Source organism: Hyla sarda, chromosome 4, assembly GCF_029499605.1.
Source record: "Hyla sarda isolate aHylSar1 chromosome 4, aHylSar1.hap1, whole genome shotgun sequence".
Classification (NCBI taxonomy): domain Eukaryota; kingdom Metazoa; phylum Chordata; class Amphibia; order Anura; family Hylidae; genus Hyla; species Hyla sarda.
Genome location: NC_079192.1, coordinates 181,757,497 through 181,774,844, shown reverse-complemented (window position 1 = coordinate 181,774,844; position 17,348 = coordinate 181,757,497). Strand labels below are relative to the sequence as shown.

At 42.9% G+C, this 17,348-nt stretch overlaps 2 protein-coding genes across 5 annotated transcripts in view; one reads left to right on the top strand and one right to left on the bottom strand.

Annotated features, from left to right (window-relative positions):
• GOLGB1 (golgin B1) overlaps window positions 1-11,159 on the bottom strand; it is a 61,118-nt gene extending 49,959 nt beyond the window's left edge. Inside the window, exons 1-3 of one of the 3 annotated variants that reach the window (XM_056573001.1) lie at window positions 11,015-11,159; window positions 6,819-6,922; window positions 2,218-2,385 (exon numbers count right to left, since the gene is read on the bottom strand). In XM_056573001.1, the coding sequence (XP_056428976.1) occupies window positions 2,218-2,385; window positions 6,819-6,905 (255 nt within the window). In that variant the 5' untranslated portion in view covers window positions 6,906-6,922; window positions 11,015-11,159. Of the gene's footprint in view, window positions 1-2,217; window positions 2,386-3,599; window positions 3,749-6,818; window positions 6,923-11,014 lie in introns of those variants that run through there. The other 2 variants (XM_056572999.1, XM_056573000.1) reach the window with 2 other exon arrangements.
• The window catches only part of LOC130368786 (guanylyl cyclase-activating protein 1-like), a 77,748-nt gene continuing 62,791 nt past the window's right edge, over window positions 2,392-17,348 (top strand). The window contains exons 1-3 of one of the 2 annotated variants that reach the window (XM_056573002.1): window positions 2,392-2,555; window positions 6,839-6,960; window positions 14,752-14,872. The gene's annotated coding sequence lies outside the window, so the exon portion shown is untranslated. Of the gene's footprint in view, window positions 2,556-6,838; window positions 6,961-11,430; window positions 11,466-14,751; window positions 14,873-17,348 lie in introns of those variants that run through there. The other variant, XM_056573003.1, reaches the window with a different exon arrangement.

Here is a 17,348-nt window from a genome sequence, read left to right as displayed (position 1 = left end):
GATTTAAAGCGCCCGCTTTAAATCAATGATCTGCAGCGGAGTCGCAGGGAGATAATAGCCGATAACTTATACCGATATTCCGGTATAAGTTATCGGCTATCGGCCTTAACCTCCACCGATTATCGGCCCTAAAACGATATCGGTCGATCCCTATTGTCCAGGCATGACGGGAGTTGTAGTTTTGCAACAGCAAGAGGCACCTTGGTTGGGAAAGATTAGTCTAGGAGAATGGCTAGCCACAATGTACACAAAAATACATAAGGCTCAGTTTCCACTCCTTTCTGTATCCATATCAGAGGTACACATGGGAGTACGCCCTGACATAATCTGACGTCCAGAGACTCCCATAAACCCAAAAACAAAATTCCATCTGGCAAATACTGGGCAGGTACACATCTGTAAACCTTTTATTTCTCTGTATTTTTCTTTTTACAAAAAAAGTCAATGTCAACTGTAGGGTGTACAATAGCATACGGTTGGAGGCATAGATCAGTGTATACTCCTAGGGGGAGATTTATTAAAACGTGTCAAGAGGAAAAGTTTCCCAGTTGCCCACAGCAACCAATCAGATCGCTTCTTTCATTTTTAACAAGGCCTCTGCAAAATGAAAGAAGCGACCTGATTGGTTGCTATGGGCAACTGGGCAAATTTTCCTTTGCACAGGTTTTGATAAATCTCCCCCCTAGAGTATACCTTCAACGTACCTAGAAATAAAGTGTGCACTGAGCCAAAGCATGTAAAGGAACAGCACGCAACATACACCAATGACTAGCTAGAGTTAAAGTAGGACTGGTTGAACACACAGAACAACGCAGGCATTTTTTACTTGTCACATCAAACCAAGACAAGCTCCTGCTTTGGAAACAATGTGCTCCAGGATATGCAAACAGTGCAAAAAGGATATGATATGAGGAGAGATACGTGAGCAAAACAAAACTACACAAACGCTAACCATAGCTTTTCTTTGACAATATACTGGACACCACAATTCAGTAATAGCATGTGATACTTTAAAGGGAACCGGTCACCTGTTTTATGCATGCCCAAACCAGGGACAGCATGTAACAGGTGCAGGGACTGGGGTCCCGAAACCCTGTGATTTACTCTGAAATTCTGACTTTTGACACACTGACTTTTCTGAAAAATCAGGTTACAAAAAAAAAAAAAAACTAGACAGGATCCGGGTAAGTAGCCTTTGGGTGGTTTACAGTGGCTGTTCTCCACCCTGTCACCCCTGAGGTGCTTGTTCTAGTTATTGTTCAGGGTCTAAAACACACAGACCCCAACTGATAAAAACTTTGGACATAAAGGGGTTATCCAGGAAAAACCTTTTTATATATATCAACTGGCTCCAGAAAGTTAAACAGATTTGTAAATTACTTCTATTAAAAAATCTTAATCCTTTCAGTAATGAAGGTGTGTGTGTAAACAGTAAGCCCTGGTGCCTTGCTCTTTGCTTATTTCAACAGTTTCTGCTACCAGGTGGAAGGCTGCAATGGGTTAAAGGGTACTCCGGTGGAAATCTATTTATTTATTAAAGGGGTTATCCAGGGGAAAAAAAAAATTTTTTCATATCTATCTCAACTGGCTCCAGAAAGTTAAACAGATTTGTAAATTACTTCTATAAAAAAATCTTAATCCTTTCAGTACTTATGAGCTTCTGAAGTTAAGGTTGTTCTTTTCTGTCTAACTGCTCTCTGATGACACGTGTCTCGGGAAACGCCCAGTTTAGAAGATGTTTGCTATGGGGATTTGCTTCTAAACTGGGCGTTTCCCGAGACAGGTGTCATCAGAGAGGATTTAGACAGAAAAATACAACCTTAACTTCAGAAGCTCATAAGTACTGAAAGGATTAAGATTTTTTACTTCGGCTGTCCAGGCATGCTGGGAATTGTAGTTTTGCAACAGCTGGAGGCACCCTGGTTGGGAAACACCATCCTAGCCATTTAGGTTGGATTGACAAGCGGGTGCCAGGCTTTGCATTAAGCCTGGGTGGCTGGATGGAGTGTGGAGGCAGCATGACTACATGCCACTGTGGCCCCACCCCCATACCTACTTACCGGACACAGGGATCGGGGATTTAAAAAGTTGATCATTTTGAAAATGCCAAGCCACATGAGACTTGTGGGCACAGTTATTTTTCACGACTCTCCTTTCAAAATGTCACGATACAATTTAGTGTCATTATATAGTGATATTCCTCACATAGGTCTGTACCTTAATCTGGCTTTCCTTCTGCTGAAGTTCTGTATCCTTGCATTGTAACTCTGCATCCTTATGCTGAATCAGATCTTTTAGCTGCGCCACCAATTGCTCATAATGCGCCAATCTTTCCATCTGGTCCTCTGACATTCCCTCTCCAATTCCAGATTCTGGTCCAGGGTCCTGTACATAGAAGAAAACAATATCAATGGAATGCACATGATATTCTGGATCAGAACGGCTAACAATTCAAGTCATAGCATTTCAGTCATTTCTGCAAACAGAAACCACCATTATTAGATGTTTTCGTGTAATTTAAAGGGGTTGTCTGCAAGTTCGACACAGTAACTGCGGTAAGTCAATTAATACATTTCCTGAGCACTGCTTGTAGTCCTTCATGTTTAAAGGGGTATTCCGGTGGAAAATTTTTTATTTTTTTTTTTTTAAATCAACTGGTGTCATAAAGTTAAACAGATTTGTAAATCACTTCTATTAAAAAAATCTTAATCCTTCCAGTACTTATTAGCTGCTGAATACTACAGAAGAAATTATTTTCTCTGCTGACATCTCTGTCCATTTTAAGAACTGTCCAGCGTAGGAGAAAATCCCCATAGCAAACATATGCTGCTCTGGTCAGTTCCTAAAATGGACAGAGATGTCAGCAGAGAGCACTGTGCTCATGATGTCAGCAGAGATCTCTTTGTTCCAAAAAGAAAAGTTTCCTCTGTAGTATTCAGCAGCGAATAAGTACTGTGAGGATTACGATTTTTTTAATAGAGGTAATTTACAAATCTGTTTAACTTTCTGGCACCAGTTGATTTAAAGGGGTTATCCAGGAAAAAAAACTTTTTTTTCTCTCATATCTATCTCAACTGGCTCCAGAAAGTTAAACAGATTTGTAAATTACTTCTATTAAAAAATCTTAATCCTTTCAGTACTTATGAGCTTCTGAAGTTAAGGTTGTTCTTTTCTGTCTAAGTGCTCTCTGATGACATGTGTCTCGGGAACCACCCAGTTTAGAAGAGGTTTGCTATGGGGATTTGCTTCTAAATTGGACGGTTCCCGAGACAGGTGTCATCAGAGAGCACTTAGACAGAAAAGAACAACCTTAACTTCAGAAGCTCATAAGTACTGAAAGGATTAAGATTTTTTTATAGAAGTAATTTACAAATCTGTTTAACTTTCTGGAGCCAGTTGAGATAGATATGAAAAAAAAAAATTTTTTCTCTGGATAACCCCTTTAATAAATAAATAGATTTCCACCGGAGTACCCTTTAACCCATTGCAGCCTTCCACCTGGTAGCAGAAACTGTTGAAATAAGCAAAGAGCAAGGCACCAGGGCTTACTGTTTACACACACACCTTCATAAATATGACACAACAAAAAGGTTACTCACCTGTAAAATCCCCCACCACTCCAATGCTGATGCAGTTGACCCCAACAGTCTTGGTTTCATGTTCTTGCAGTGATGCAAACATACAAGCAAGTACAGCACGAGTCCACCGAGGCCAGTAGCTGTCTACAGCGGTCAAGCAGATGTACATTATGGGGGAGATTTATCAAAACCTGTCCAGAGGAAAAGTTGCTGAGTTGCCCATAGCAACCAATCAGATCACTTCTTTCATTGTTCACAGGCCTTTTCAAAATGAAAGAAGCGATGTGATTGGTTGCAACTCAGCAACTTTTCCTCTGGGCAGAGTTGGACAAATCTCCCCCCTATGTCATTAAACAAAGATGCATTGGTGCTGCAGTGGTGGAAGACTTCACAGGTGTTTTTTTTTTTGTTTTTCCTCAATAAAGTCATTTACTACAATCTTCTTAAAGTGTTCTTGTCACATGGAAAAACTTTTGACATGTGGTTCAGACATCGCACGGAGCCTTAGTCCTGACATCTGCCGCCATTGTGAGTTACAGCTGGGTGAAGTGCAAGGCAGCACTACTCCCCAGGCAGTGAAGGGTGCTGCTGAGCACTTCACAGGGTTATAACTTGCGATTGCGGTAGGTCTCAAAAGTGAGTCCCGATACTAGGGATTGACCGATTATCGGTACGGCCGATATTATCGGCCGATAATCACGATTTTGGGCATTATCGGTATCAGCAATTACCTTGCCGATAATGCCCCGCCCCCACCGCAGTGTAATTTGATTCTGTACACTAGGTATTGTTTTTTCTGCCACATATATGGTTTACACATGGGGTTTGGGCTTTAGACTTACTCAGCAGTGTTATCTGACCACCATTTATATACATGTGCCCTCTTGTGGGTGCTTATATCCTTCCCTCATGTTTTTGTAGGAGGTTGTTCTGGTTAGAGCAATTTTAATTGTACTGTGTGTTTTATATATCATTTGCTAATAAAGATGAATACAGTGGTCCCTTAAGTTACAATATTAATTGGTTCCCGGACGACCATTGTATGTTGAGACCAGAACTCTATGGAAACCTGGTAATTGGTTCTGAAGCCACCAAAGATAAGAAAAAGTGAGGATTAAATAGAAATAAGTAGATAACTGATATAGATAAAGCAAATCCTAACATAAAAAAGTAAGAAATAACTGCTGGGAGCTGTAAATCACTGTCTATGTCAGTGTTTCCCATCCAGGGTGCCCCCAGCTGTTGCAAAACTACAACTCCCAGCATGCCTGGACAGCCAAAGGCTGTCAAGGCATGCTGGGAGTTGTAGTTTTGCAACAGTTGGAGGCACCCTGGATGGGAAATACTAGTCTATATAGAGGACAGGAGCTTCTTCAGGGTCCTGTACAGTACACGCAAAATGTAGCTGCCCTTACCTGTGTCCAAAAGGAGCAGCTAACCGTGGCATAGGTAAAGAGTAATACAGAACATGTAGTACCTCCCTGTATTGTAGGGAGGCGCTACCAGTCAGTCAGTGCATGCACTTCAGTAGTGCAGGTGTAAATGTCTATTCTAATTGGTCAGTTCTTCTGGCCATTGACATGTTTCGCAGATCTGGACTGTCATAGCATTGTATGTTGAGTCTGGTTTCAAGTTACAACGGTCCAGAAAAGACCATTGTATGTTGAAACTATTGTATGTTGAGACCATTGTAAGTTGAGGGATCACTGTATTTTATACAGAATATTGTTACTGATAGGTGTGCACTGCACTTTAGTATATCTGTTTTTTTTTTCTCCTTTTGTTTTGTATATAGCTATTGAGATACACTGCTTTGCACCTCTGATATAGAGGTTGAGCCCCCGTGTTTTTGTGTTTTGTATATACAAAAGAGAGACTTTATGGAAAGTGTCCATAAACCTGATAGCCATAATGACATGCACAATATACTAACAGGAACAAGTAATGAAGGTCAACAAGTAGGGATCGACGATTATCGGTATGGCCGATATTATCGGCCGATAATCACGATTTTGGGCATTATAGGTATCAGCAATTACCTTGCCGATAAGCCGATAATGCCCCGCTTCCGCATCACCCCCCCCCCCCCGACCCGCATCGCACCCCCCACCGTAGTGCTGGGTGGTATACCGGTATGAACCGGATACCGTTTTTTTTTCTCCCACGGTATGGATTTTTGCCCATACCGCTATACCGGTCGGGCCCGTCCCCAACCCTCCGAGTCAATAAAAAAAAATTTAACTTACCCGTAATGGTGGTGGTCCGGGCCATCCATCCTTCCTGTAGTGTCTGGCGCCATTCCGGGTGAACCGGTCCGGGCTTTCCTTCTCCGGGGGTGCTCTTCTCCACTCTGGGCAGGCTCCGGCCTAGTACGCTGCATAGACGCCGCTACGCCGTGACGTCAGGTGCGTCGCTGCGCACGGGCGTCACTGCGCAGTGGCGTCTATGCTGCGTTACTAGGCCGGAGCCTGCCCGAAGTGGAGAAGAGCACCCCCGGAGAAGAAGGACAGCCCGGACCGGTTCACCCTCCACCCGGAATGCCGCCGGACACTACAGGAAGGATGGATGGCCCAGACCACCCGGACAGGTAGGGGGAGAGAAGCGGGTGGTGGCGGCGGCGGCGGCGGCCTATGGCACTGCAAAAGCCACTGCAGTGCATTGATTTAAAGCGCCCGCTTTAAATCAATGATCTGCAGCGGTGTCGCGGGGGGATAAATAGCCGATAACGTATATTGGAATATCGGTATAAGTTATCGGCTATCGGCCCTAACCTCCACCGATTATCGGTATCGGCCCTAAAAAAACGATATCGGTCGATCCCTAGTAAGAAGCGCCGATCTATAGTATGAAAAGGCTATGAACATTCGTTTTCTTTTAACCTTGAAACTGCCGGGATGACTATGAACTACTTTGATTAGGTCATGTTCACACTGCGTCACATTTCGTTTAACGTTTTAAGCAGGAAAAAAAATAATCAGATTAATTAATAGATACTTGTGCAGACGTAGACAGCAAAATCAGTTTCCCATTGTCTTACATTAAGTGCAAGGAATACTTTTTTATTTTTAGTCCCACACGTAACAGTGGTTGACAAGTAGTCAGTGTATACCCAGCCTTACTCAAAACCCCTTCACTGGAGCAGAATATACCAAGTAGACCAACAATATTAACAAGCCACGTCAGCAGGTGCACATTGTAATTTTTATGTCACACATCTTGACTATTTTAGATATAACTTACAATGTCTCTTGCGTTTTCAGATCCTTCGCCATCACCAGAAAGCTCATGAAGGACTGTGTTGGCAATGCCAGAAAGACGGCTAAACATTCCGAGCTGAATCCAGCCTAAAATACAAGAACAACACCATAAGTCACTTATACATGTAAGTCCCACATTCATTCTGGTGACATTACCACGATCCACAAGAGCCATCACTTAGGTTTTTCAGAGTCTTTAACGGTGAAAGTTACCAGTAATGTTGTCCTACATCTCTTCTCTTGCACTATTTAATAACTTTTCTGGCGGAATTCTGCACGGACATTCTGCCATGTGAACTTATCTTTAAAGGGAATCTCTCAGCTGTATTTGCTGAAAAACACAGTTTCTGATAAAATTGCCTTTTTATTTCTCAGCCAAGTGTCAAGAAGGCGGAGCAGAGCTGCTTAATTAAGTGCCACTTCCCGGCACAAAATTTTTGCCCATTTAAGCTTATTTTAAGGCTATAGGTGAAATACCGTAGCTACACATTTGCCATATCCGAATAATCCGGTAACAACATATAAGGTATAGTGTACCTGTCATTAACATAAACTTTTTATATAAATGTAGATAATACCCTTATATGTATATTTGCAATATACATTGGTTACAAAATAGGGAAACAAGTATACACATTTAACCATGGTACATTACAAATATACATATAATGGTATGCAGTCACACCCCCCTCCCATAGGCTTGCATTGAGGAGGCGGAGCCGGGATGTCACAACACTCCGGCCCATGTATTGTGAGTCATCAGACACAGAGCAAACTTTACTCCGTGCAGCTGATGACAGGGGTGCTGCAGGAGAGATCGCAGCGGGACCCCCACGATCAGACCTCTTATCCCCTATCCTTTGGATAGGGGATAAGATGTCTAGGGGCAGAGTACCCCTTTAAGCAGCTCAGGTCTCCGCCTTCTTGACACTTGGCCGAGAACAATAAAAAGTGATTTTATAGGTTTACTACGAGTAAGGCTCCTTTCCCACTACCGTTTTCGCCCGGTAGGTGGCGTATGATAGGAAGATAGCGGGAGAAAAATTTGTGCATGATAACGGAAAAGAAAAAGAGCCCTTAACGTCCGATTGTAACAGAGCAACTTTCACAGTGTGAAAGAAGCCTAAAGACTTTATGTACAGTGGATATAAAAAGCCTACACAACCCTGTTAAAATGCCAAATTCTTGTGATGTTAAAGAATGAGACAAAGATTCCCCCCCCCCCCCCTCCCCTCCCTTTGCCCCAAGCTCCTCATTATCATATCCAGAAGACCGGGGATTACTGAAGGGCAGAGCCACGGACAGTAGATCAGTATGGTTTCCGTCAGTGTTACCTGAACTATAACCATGTACCAACAGGTTAGTGTGGTGAGAATGATGACAGAGTCCATTTCAATTATGTCAGATGTGTAATGATCTCTATTTAACATGAGTTTAATTCTGAACGCAGCCACATCCCTAGTTGTAGGAGGGCGTGCACACTTCTGCAACCTGGTTATTTTTTTTTTCCTCCTTAAAAATGTCAGTTTGTTTGCAATTGAATTGTACATTTGGGGGAGGGTCACAAGTAACGTATATGCTGCATATTTTCCTACCCAATTAAAGGGGTACTCCGGTGGAAAACGTATTTTTATTTTTTTTAAATCAACTGTTGCCAGAAAGTTAAACAAATTTGTAAAATTACTTCTATTAAAAAAATCTTAATAATTCCAGCACTTATTAACTGCTGAATACTACAGAGGAAAGTCTTTTCTTTTTGGAACACAGTGCTCTCTGCTGACATCATGACCATGGTGCTCTCTGCTGACATCATGACCATAGTGCTCTCTGCTGACATCATGACCATAGTGCTCTCTGCTGACATCATGACCATAGTGCTCTCTGCTGACATCTATGTCAATTTTATGAACTGTCCAGAGCAGCATATGTTTGCTATGGGGATTTTCTCCTGTTCTGGACTGTTCTTAAAATGGACAAAAATGTCAGCAGAGAGCACTGTGCTCGTGATTCAGCAGAAAGCTCTGTGTTCCAAAAAGAGAAGAATTTCCTCTGAAGTATTCAGCAGCTAATAAGTACTGGAAGGATAAAGATTTTTTAATAGAAGTAATTTACAAATCTGTTTAACTTTCTGGCACCAGTTGACTTAAAGGAGAACTCCAGAATATAAAAAGTGTCCCCCATACTGCCGGCAGTAAAAAAATAAAGTTTTACATACCTTCCTCCGCTCCCCCGGGACCTCCGGTAACCGGCTCCGGTATCCGCCACGATCCTCTTCCTGGTTGCCAGTGGTCGGTGAGTCATACTGCGCTCAGCCAATCACCGGCCGCAGTGAAGTCCTGACTCGGCCAGTGATAGGCTGAGCGGCAGTGTGAGAACGCTTCAAGACACAAATTCTTCACTACACCGGCACCTGCTGCCGGGGCCGAAAATGTCACATTGCCGCTCAGCCTATCGCCGGCCGAGTCGGGACTTCACTGCGGGCGGTGATTGGTTGAGTGCAGTATGACTCGCCGACCACCGGCAACCAGGAAGAGGATCACGGTGGAGACCGGAGCCGGTTACCGGAGGCCCCAGGGTAGCGGAGGAAGGTATGTACATCTTTATTTTTTTTACCGCCGGCAGTATGGGGGACAATTTTTATATTCTGGAGTTCTCCTTTAAAAAATAAAAAAAGTTTTCCACTGGAGTACCCCTTTAAATCAATATGCAGCATAATCAACTATAGAAGCTGAAAGCCACACATTTTAGGGCAGAGATTGTCGCCTAACAGGACTGTCCATCACAGATTGCTACAATGTGGGGGTCCCCTTAAAGCAATATTTCCCAACCAGTGTGCCTACAGCTTGATAAGATAAAGACAACATGAAACAGCTGGAACAAAATTAAGAAGAAATTATTATTAATTAATTAGGCTGTTGCAAAACTACAACTCCCAGCATGCAGAGACAGTAAAACTTAACACGTGCGTATGTATGTTCTAGGATCTTCCAAATGGCTGGATATTTAGCTGGAACTTGGTACACGTCACTTTTATGACCCTAACCCATATAAGGGTGGGGAGGTTTTGTCTGAAGCCCCATGCAAGTCTATGGGACTTCCAGTACATCTCCTGATCACGTTACTCTGGGGCTGCAGAGATTGCCCGGGACTTCTAAACAACCAGACGACTGTCCAGCAGGCAGGTGCAGAGAATAGTTTGTGTGAGGGACGGGACACGAGGACGGGAGCGTTGCCTTTTCTCTCCCACAAGGTTTAGGTAGGAAGATTGGGCAATGCAATGCACCGGGTACTCTGCTAGTATTACTATAAGCAAAGTATAACCTTCTATGGATTAAGTCACAGTTTCCCTTCCAGGGTGCCTCCAGCTGTTTCAAAACTACAACTCCCAGCATGCCTGGACAGCCGAAGGCTGTCCAGGCATGCTGGGAGTTGTAGTTTTGAAGCAGCTGGAGGCACCCTGGTAGGGAAACAGAGGTCACTTATAGAGACTACATCTAAATAGTACTGGGCACAAGGTAACAGTTAGAGATGAGCGAATTTACAGTAAATTCGATTTGTCACAAACTTCTCGGCTCGGCAGTTGATGACTTATCCTGCATAAATTAGTTCAGCCTTCAGGTTCTCTGGTGGGCTGGAAAAGGTGGATACAGTCCTAGGAAAGAGTCTCCAAGGACTGTACCCACCTTTTCCAGCCCACAGGAGCACCTGAAAGCTGAACTAATTTATGCAGGATAAGTCATCAACTGCCGAGCCGAGAAGTTTGTGACGAATCGAATTTACTGTAAGTTCGCTCATCTCTAGTAACAGTGCCCGATGCTGGAAAAGAGATGGCACAAAGACACAACATGACGCCTGTAACTACACATGTGACGATACACTATTCAGATTTCAGGGATGATAACAGTTTTGGGATGTAAGATGCGGATGATAATACAGGGGGGACAATATTCTCATCTGGTGATCCACTGAACTGATGGGGGTAGTAGTACCATGCACACTAATATCATCACTGGGCTAGATTCATGCACTGCCATGTAAGTAAGTGGGCAGGAAAGGCAGGTATGTGTTTAGTGGTAAGTGCAGGAAGAGTTAATAAGCCCCTCTATGTAATGTATACAGGTGAAGGAAGAACAGGCTTGTGCCAGCCCTAGATAGAAGCTGTGCCCTCCCTGGCATTACCTCTCCCTGGATCACCCTGGACGTGTGCCCGTGTACCCCACTATGCCTCGTCGGGGGATTTCTCGTGTTCGCCTCAGATCACACAGACTTCTTCCCGTATCCCTGATTTACAGACTCCGCCCCCGGCCACATCAGCAACACAGCACTTCCGGATGACCAGAGAGACTCCGCCTCCTTTCAAAAGTGTTCACCAATGAGCGTGGAGCTCCTCGGCTAGCCCCGCCCAGTAGGTGTGCGATGCTTTGGGTCATCAGCCAATGGAATCTGTTTAATATTGTCCCTGCCCCACTGCCGCATTCAGGGCTAATCAGAAGACAGCGGCGGATGTTAAGACAATGACGTCACGCCCTAAGCCGCTTCCTAGGAGAAGGCATGTTTGTGGGCGTGAACTATCCCAGGCCAATCGCTGACAGGGACGCATGCGCTGTAGGGGGATGCCGGACACTTACTGGTTTGTAGGCTGGGAAGCTTGGACTAAGCAAACAGCACATAGTATGTTTATATGTGTGGACGAGTGAATTCGTCATCACATAATAACCGACCTGTATAAATGCCCCCCTCCCCTCCAAGAGGGGCTGGTACCAAGTTATCATGGAGCAGAATGGTGGCAGCAGTGTGTGCAGGGGGAATAGCAGAGCTCACATGCTCTTAGCACAGAGGTGGAGTTTTACAACAGCTGGAGGCACCCAGGGTGGGAAACATTGCATTACATTCCCAGCGGCCGGACCCCCTGCGATCAGACATCTTGTCCCCTATCCATTGGAGTACCTTAAAGGGGTACTCTGCTGGAAAAAATTTTTTTTAAATCAACTGGTGCCAGAAAGTTAAACAGATTTGTAAATTACTTCTACTTCAAAATCTTATTCCTTTCAGTACTTATCAGCTGCTGTATACTACAGAGGAAGTTCTTTTCTGTCTAGCCACAGGGTGATATCCTGGGTTAAATGGGCACTGTCATCAACATTTTTTTTGTATGTTGTAGTACTTCTGTATTATAACATATCTCTAATAAAGATTCATTATTATTATTTTTTTGTTGTTGCTTAAAATGGTTTAATTTACATTTGAAAAGCGGCCACTAGGGGTCTCCCTCCTAGTGGCCGGCTGCAGTCGGCCATGACGTCACGAGTGAATTAGGACCAATGCCGGCCGGGCAATTGGTCCTAATTCAGTCTGCCTGTGCTTGCTCCCTGCCTGTAAATCAGACAGGCAGACGGGAGCGAGCGCAGTGAAGGCCGGGGCTGTGCGCATTGGCTCCCTGGATTTGTGCGCAGCCCTCCCCCGGCATGAAAAGTGAAATGGAGACACTATATCAGTGCTGCGCTGAGGCTCCATTAGTACAGTCCCGGGTCTCGGCAGTTGTATGTTGCACGGCAGGCTACTCCTATACTCCTTCTCCCTGGATAACACTTGTACTGCTAAACAGGGAGGAGGAGACCCCGGAGCAGCCTGCCGTGCTATTTGCTGTTCATCTATGCGTGTTCCCGACAGGAGCGCAGCATAGATGAAGTGAGGGCGGAAGTCGGCGCCCAGCAGGCGTCAGTGACGTCGCGCCTGCTGGGGAAGTCGGCTTCCGACAGAGGAAAACAGAAGAGCCCAAAAAGTCTCATTTGCAAGGTATAACAGAATTTTTAAAAGGCAGGGAGAGGGTTAGGGATAGATAACCAATAGGTAGGGACAGAAAAAAAACTGATTGTGGGAGCTACTCTTTAATCTATTACAGTATGCAGTGCCAAAAGCCTACCTTACTTATTTTCCACTGTTGTCTTGTTTGAATTAATCTACACACCCATATGAGGGCTTGTTGTTTGCCCAACCAATTTTACTTTGTAATGATGCCTTTCATTTTACCAAAAAATGTTACAGCACAGCCAAAAAATTATTTGGGGAGGATATTGTAAAGAAAACAGTAATTTTGCAGCTTCCTGGGGGCTTTGTTTGGTGTCCCAGTAAATAATGTGTTCCTGTCTGGTATATATTGCCAGAAAGAAAGAAACTTCTGAGGTGATCTTGAGGAGACCTCTAAAATCTCCAGCCACAAAATTCTCAAGAACCCAATCGCACAGGTACCGTTCCAAGCCTGGTGATAAGCTAGAAGGTCCTGGGGAATATTTTTCAGTCAGTCTAAAGTCAGCACAGGTTGTCTTAATCCAAGTTCCAGTCAATTCAAGTACAAGTCAGTCAAGTCAAGTAGCAAGTCTCAGCGTGTCTCTGCATTCTCCTTTACTCTGACCTGCTTTGTAAAGGACTTTACCAGCTGTTCCTAACCTCGTAAAGACACATTTTCTCCGTAACCTTGCATCTTTGGGTATTTCAACGCACCAGCATCTGGCCCAGGAGGATCTCGCTAACCTTGAAACATGGAGGTCAACACTACCCTGGCATCACGAACTGTAAGTTTTTAAAGGCACACCACACATGTAGTTAGCCCAGGGCCAGTACTGCCAGGCCTTCCACAAGTAGCATTTCACGAGTGGCGCTTCACATTTGTTTTTACAGTAAAAATGACATGTTCTCTTTATTTTGTGGGTCATTCCAATTAAAATGATTCCCATGTTTATATGGTTTACAAATATTGTACTATTTTTTTTTAAATAAATATCTTTTCGATTTCCCTATCTTGACCCCTGTTATTTTTTTATTTTTCCGTATACGGGCCTGTATGAGTGCTCATTCTTTGTACAGTGATCTGTGATGGTCTTTATTGGTTCCAATTTTGGGCATACGTGACTTTTACTAATTTATATTCTTTTATTATTACGCCGTTCACCGTACGAAATTATTATAACTATATTTTATCAGTTTGGACATTTCCGCAGGCGTCGATACCAAATAGGTTTAATTTTGTTTCTTTAAATGGATGATTCAAATGTTTTTATGCTATGCAATGGGATTAGCACACTGATTAGTGATATAGATGATCCCTTGTACAGCCTGCCAGACGGCAGACCATACAAGTGAATGGCAGCAGGTCATGCCGTGTGTGGTCTGGTGAGTTTCAGAGACCTGCTAATGCCTTAGATGCCGTGATCATTTGAAAGATTAAAGGGGTACTCCGGTGGAAAACCTTTTTTTTTTTTTTAATCAACTGGTGCCAGAAAGGTAAACAGATTAGTAAATTAGGGTAGAAAACAGACATGGCGCACATCTACAATCTTGTATAATGATCTGATTGCTTCTCAGCGTAATATCAAAAACTAACAGGTTGTTAGTATACATTTTTGATCAAAAAGTACAAGCCCACTCGCTACGTCAAGGCCACCTATTCAGAGTGGGTCCCTAACATCCCTAGCATAAAATGGCGTAGCACTGGGCGGCGACCACCACCGCCGCGACACCAGTGCCCACGGGGGGGGGACGACCCACTGGCAGAGCGGCCCCAGTGCCACTCAAACCAGTCTATGGGCCGCACCCGTCCGCAGACACAGCGCCACGGCAGCAACGGACGCCGCCCATTTTATGCAGTAACAGTCTGGCTCTTGGGTTAGGCTGGAGTTTCCAAATGATCCTCAAAACAGTTCTATTTTCACAAGTAAAAAAAAAAAAAACTAAGAAAGTTATAGGGGTTCATAACAGGGCAATTTTGATAAAAAAAAAAACTTATTTTATTTTTGTAAATCATAAAAAGCCTAAATAAATTGTGTATGGTTGTATTCATACTGACCTGAAGAATCGAGATAACATGTCAGTTTGACCGCAAGATGAATGGCTTCATAAAGAAACTTGCATTTTTTCAGCCAATCGGTGACTTAGGCGGGACACCACTGCAACCAATGTTTTGGTACGTCTCGGAAGCAGTGGCCAGAGTGTTCACAGAAAAACTTCACAGGAGGACTACTAAGAGAACAAAGTAGGCAGGTATGTGTTTTTTTTTTCTCGTTGTGGCCCCAGCATAATGGAGAGAGAGAGAATTTTTAATACCTGGATAACCTCATTAAAGGGTTATGTGAAAAGAAATCTGCCTCATAATGATGTATAACTAAGGAGATCATATGAGGGTGCTTGCATTTAGATTTTACATATAAGTAATTCCAAAACTCTATTCCCAGCATTTTATATTCATTATTCAGTTTGCAGAGAAAATCACATTAATATCACTCTGTTCCTAAAGTCAAGAAACAAGATGTAACTCTTCTCAGTAATGCGACCCAGAACTACCGTTTAAAAGGCAGCCATGCTAACCACACTATGAGGGGAATTTAGCAAACTGCTTTTTCGCCCAAATTTGTCGCATAAAAGTCGCAGACTGGCCCTGTGCAACATTTTCTGTGTTTAGAACGTGATTTATCATGTGCGACTTTTTGGAAATGTCGCAGAAATATCACACAGGCCAGATTTAGAAGTTATCACAGGGCAGGTCAACCCTGCTCTATGCGACAATTGTATAAAGGTCTCTTCGACATTTGATATAATTGCATAATAAAGTGCATCAAGTTTATAGACTATGAACTTGATGCACTTTATTATGCACTGTGGAATGTTAACACTACATATACTTTTTAGTATACTTGAACTATTTAGCACTGTGATTGGACAATTTGGACAACCTATATATACTGTGTAGATAGTTTTTTTTATATATATGGATATTGTATACACTATTTGGACAAAAGTATTAAGAGTTTTATTCAGTCCCATGGCCACATATGTATATAATCCAAGCCCTATCGATGCGGTCTGTCTTGGTTTTGGGGGTGTTAAGCTTTATAAATATATGAGGTCACACAAGGGGGCATCAAATATATGAGGGGGTACAGGGTGGCATTTTTTATTTCTGAGGGCCCCAGGGGAGGCATTATTTATATATGAGGGGCACTATTTATATATGAGGGGCACTACTAATATCGGGGGGGGGGGGGGGGGTTATAAATTTAACAGGGGACACAATTAATATGGAGTATACTCTGCAGAGACAAGTCACATTTAGGAGTAGTCATCATTTTTCCTTTGGGGTGGGAGCAGTCATGACATGCCTTGGGGCCCATGCAGAGACTTTTTAAGGAGATGTGGTAGTAGAAAATACCCAGGTTCCCACACTATTGCATTTTTCATGATTTATGGGATGTGTGTCTATGCACATCATGAGAGGGATTTACTCAAACCGGTGTTTCATATTCCGATCTTATGTAAACATCTACCCGTTTGCTACGTTGGATTTACTGAGAGGTGCCCATGCCTGTGTTGCAGCCTCAGAAATCTAAACCTGCTCAGCACTGGTGCAGATTTCAATTACAAATGTTCCTGTTTATAGGTGTATATTATATTAAATTAGGAGCAGGGAGTTTTGAGCCCTTTTGCACAAAGCCACACTCCTTTCTGCCTATTCGGAGAGCGCGGTGACCTGCAAAAAGGTCCAAACTTTTTTTTTTTTAATGAACCTAGGGTTTGTTTCAAAACTTGCACCTGACACAGCCATCAATAATTACCTCCCTGGTGTCAATCTATGCTTGACATTGTATTCATAACTCTCCAATATGTCTGTCAGTTCATTATTAGCTTTCCCCTCACTAGTTAAATTGCAGCTGAGAACTTAGCTGAGAACTTAGATGGTACAAAAGTACCACTATAATCCTCATAGTTATATGTGATGATGCATATGGGGGTTTGAGGGTGTCCAACAGGTCTGGAACTCCAGGTACCATACCATTTTATTTATTTATGTTTATCACTTTTATCTAAGCTCACGTTTAACTCACTTTTAAGTAATAAATACACAATCACTATAGATGACTGTCTGTAAACCTGACGTGACCTTTTCCTAGTGATACTAAGTTGTCCTATGAGCATTTAACATTATCTCTAAATATTATATTCATTTAAAAAGTATATAAATATAAGGGTGATTGATTGAACATAGAACAAGAAGAAACTGACTTAATAACCAAATATTTACAGCTAAGCAATTTCCTTCTGTGGCTCTAATACTTTGTACAGTATACAGAGAGGAATCTTAGCCCCAATGCAAAAATCTGTAACAGGCCCTCAACTATAAAGCTTTTTTGATAGTACTATTCCCCTTATATTGAGAAGACACAATATGAACCCTATTAGATTCATAGGTATGGGTGCAACACCTCCCTCTGCACCCTCTTTAATTACACCCCTGCTGGTATTGTCCTTTAGACAGAATCATCCCCCCACAAATGTTATTTATAATTAGAGTTGAGTGAACTTTTGAAAAGGTTGGTTCGCCGGCAATGGAACCGGCAATGAAATAAGCCTCTAAACACATTTATAACACTGCCTAACACCTCTAACACTATAAGGAATGTATGCAAGTAGTTTTAAGATGTTTTTAGGGCTCAGTTATGGTGACATGCAGTAACCCATGGTA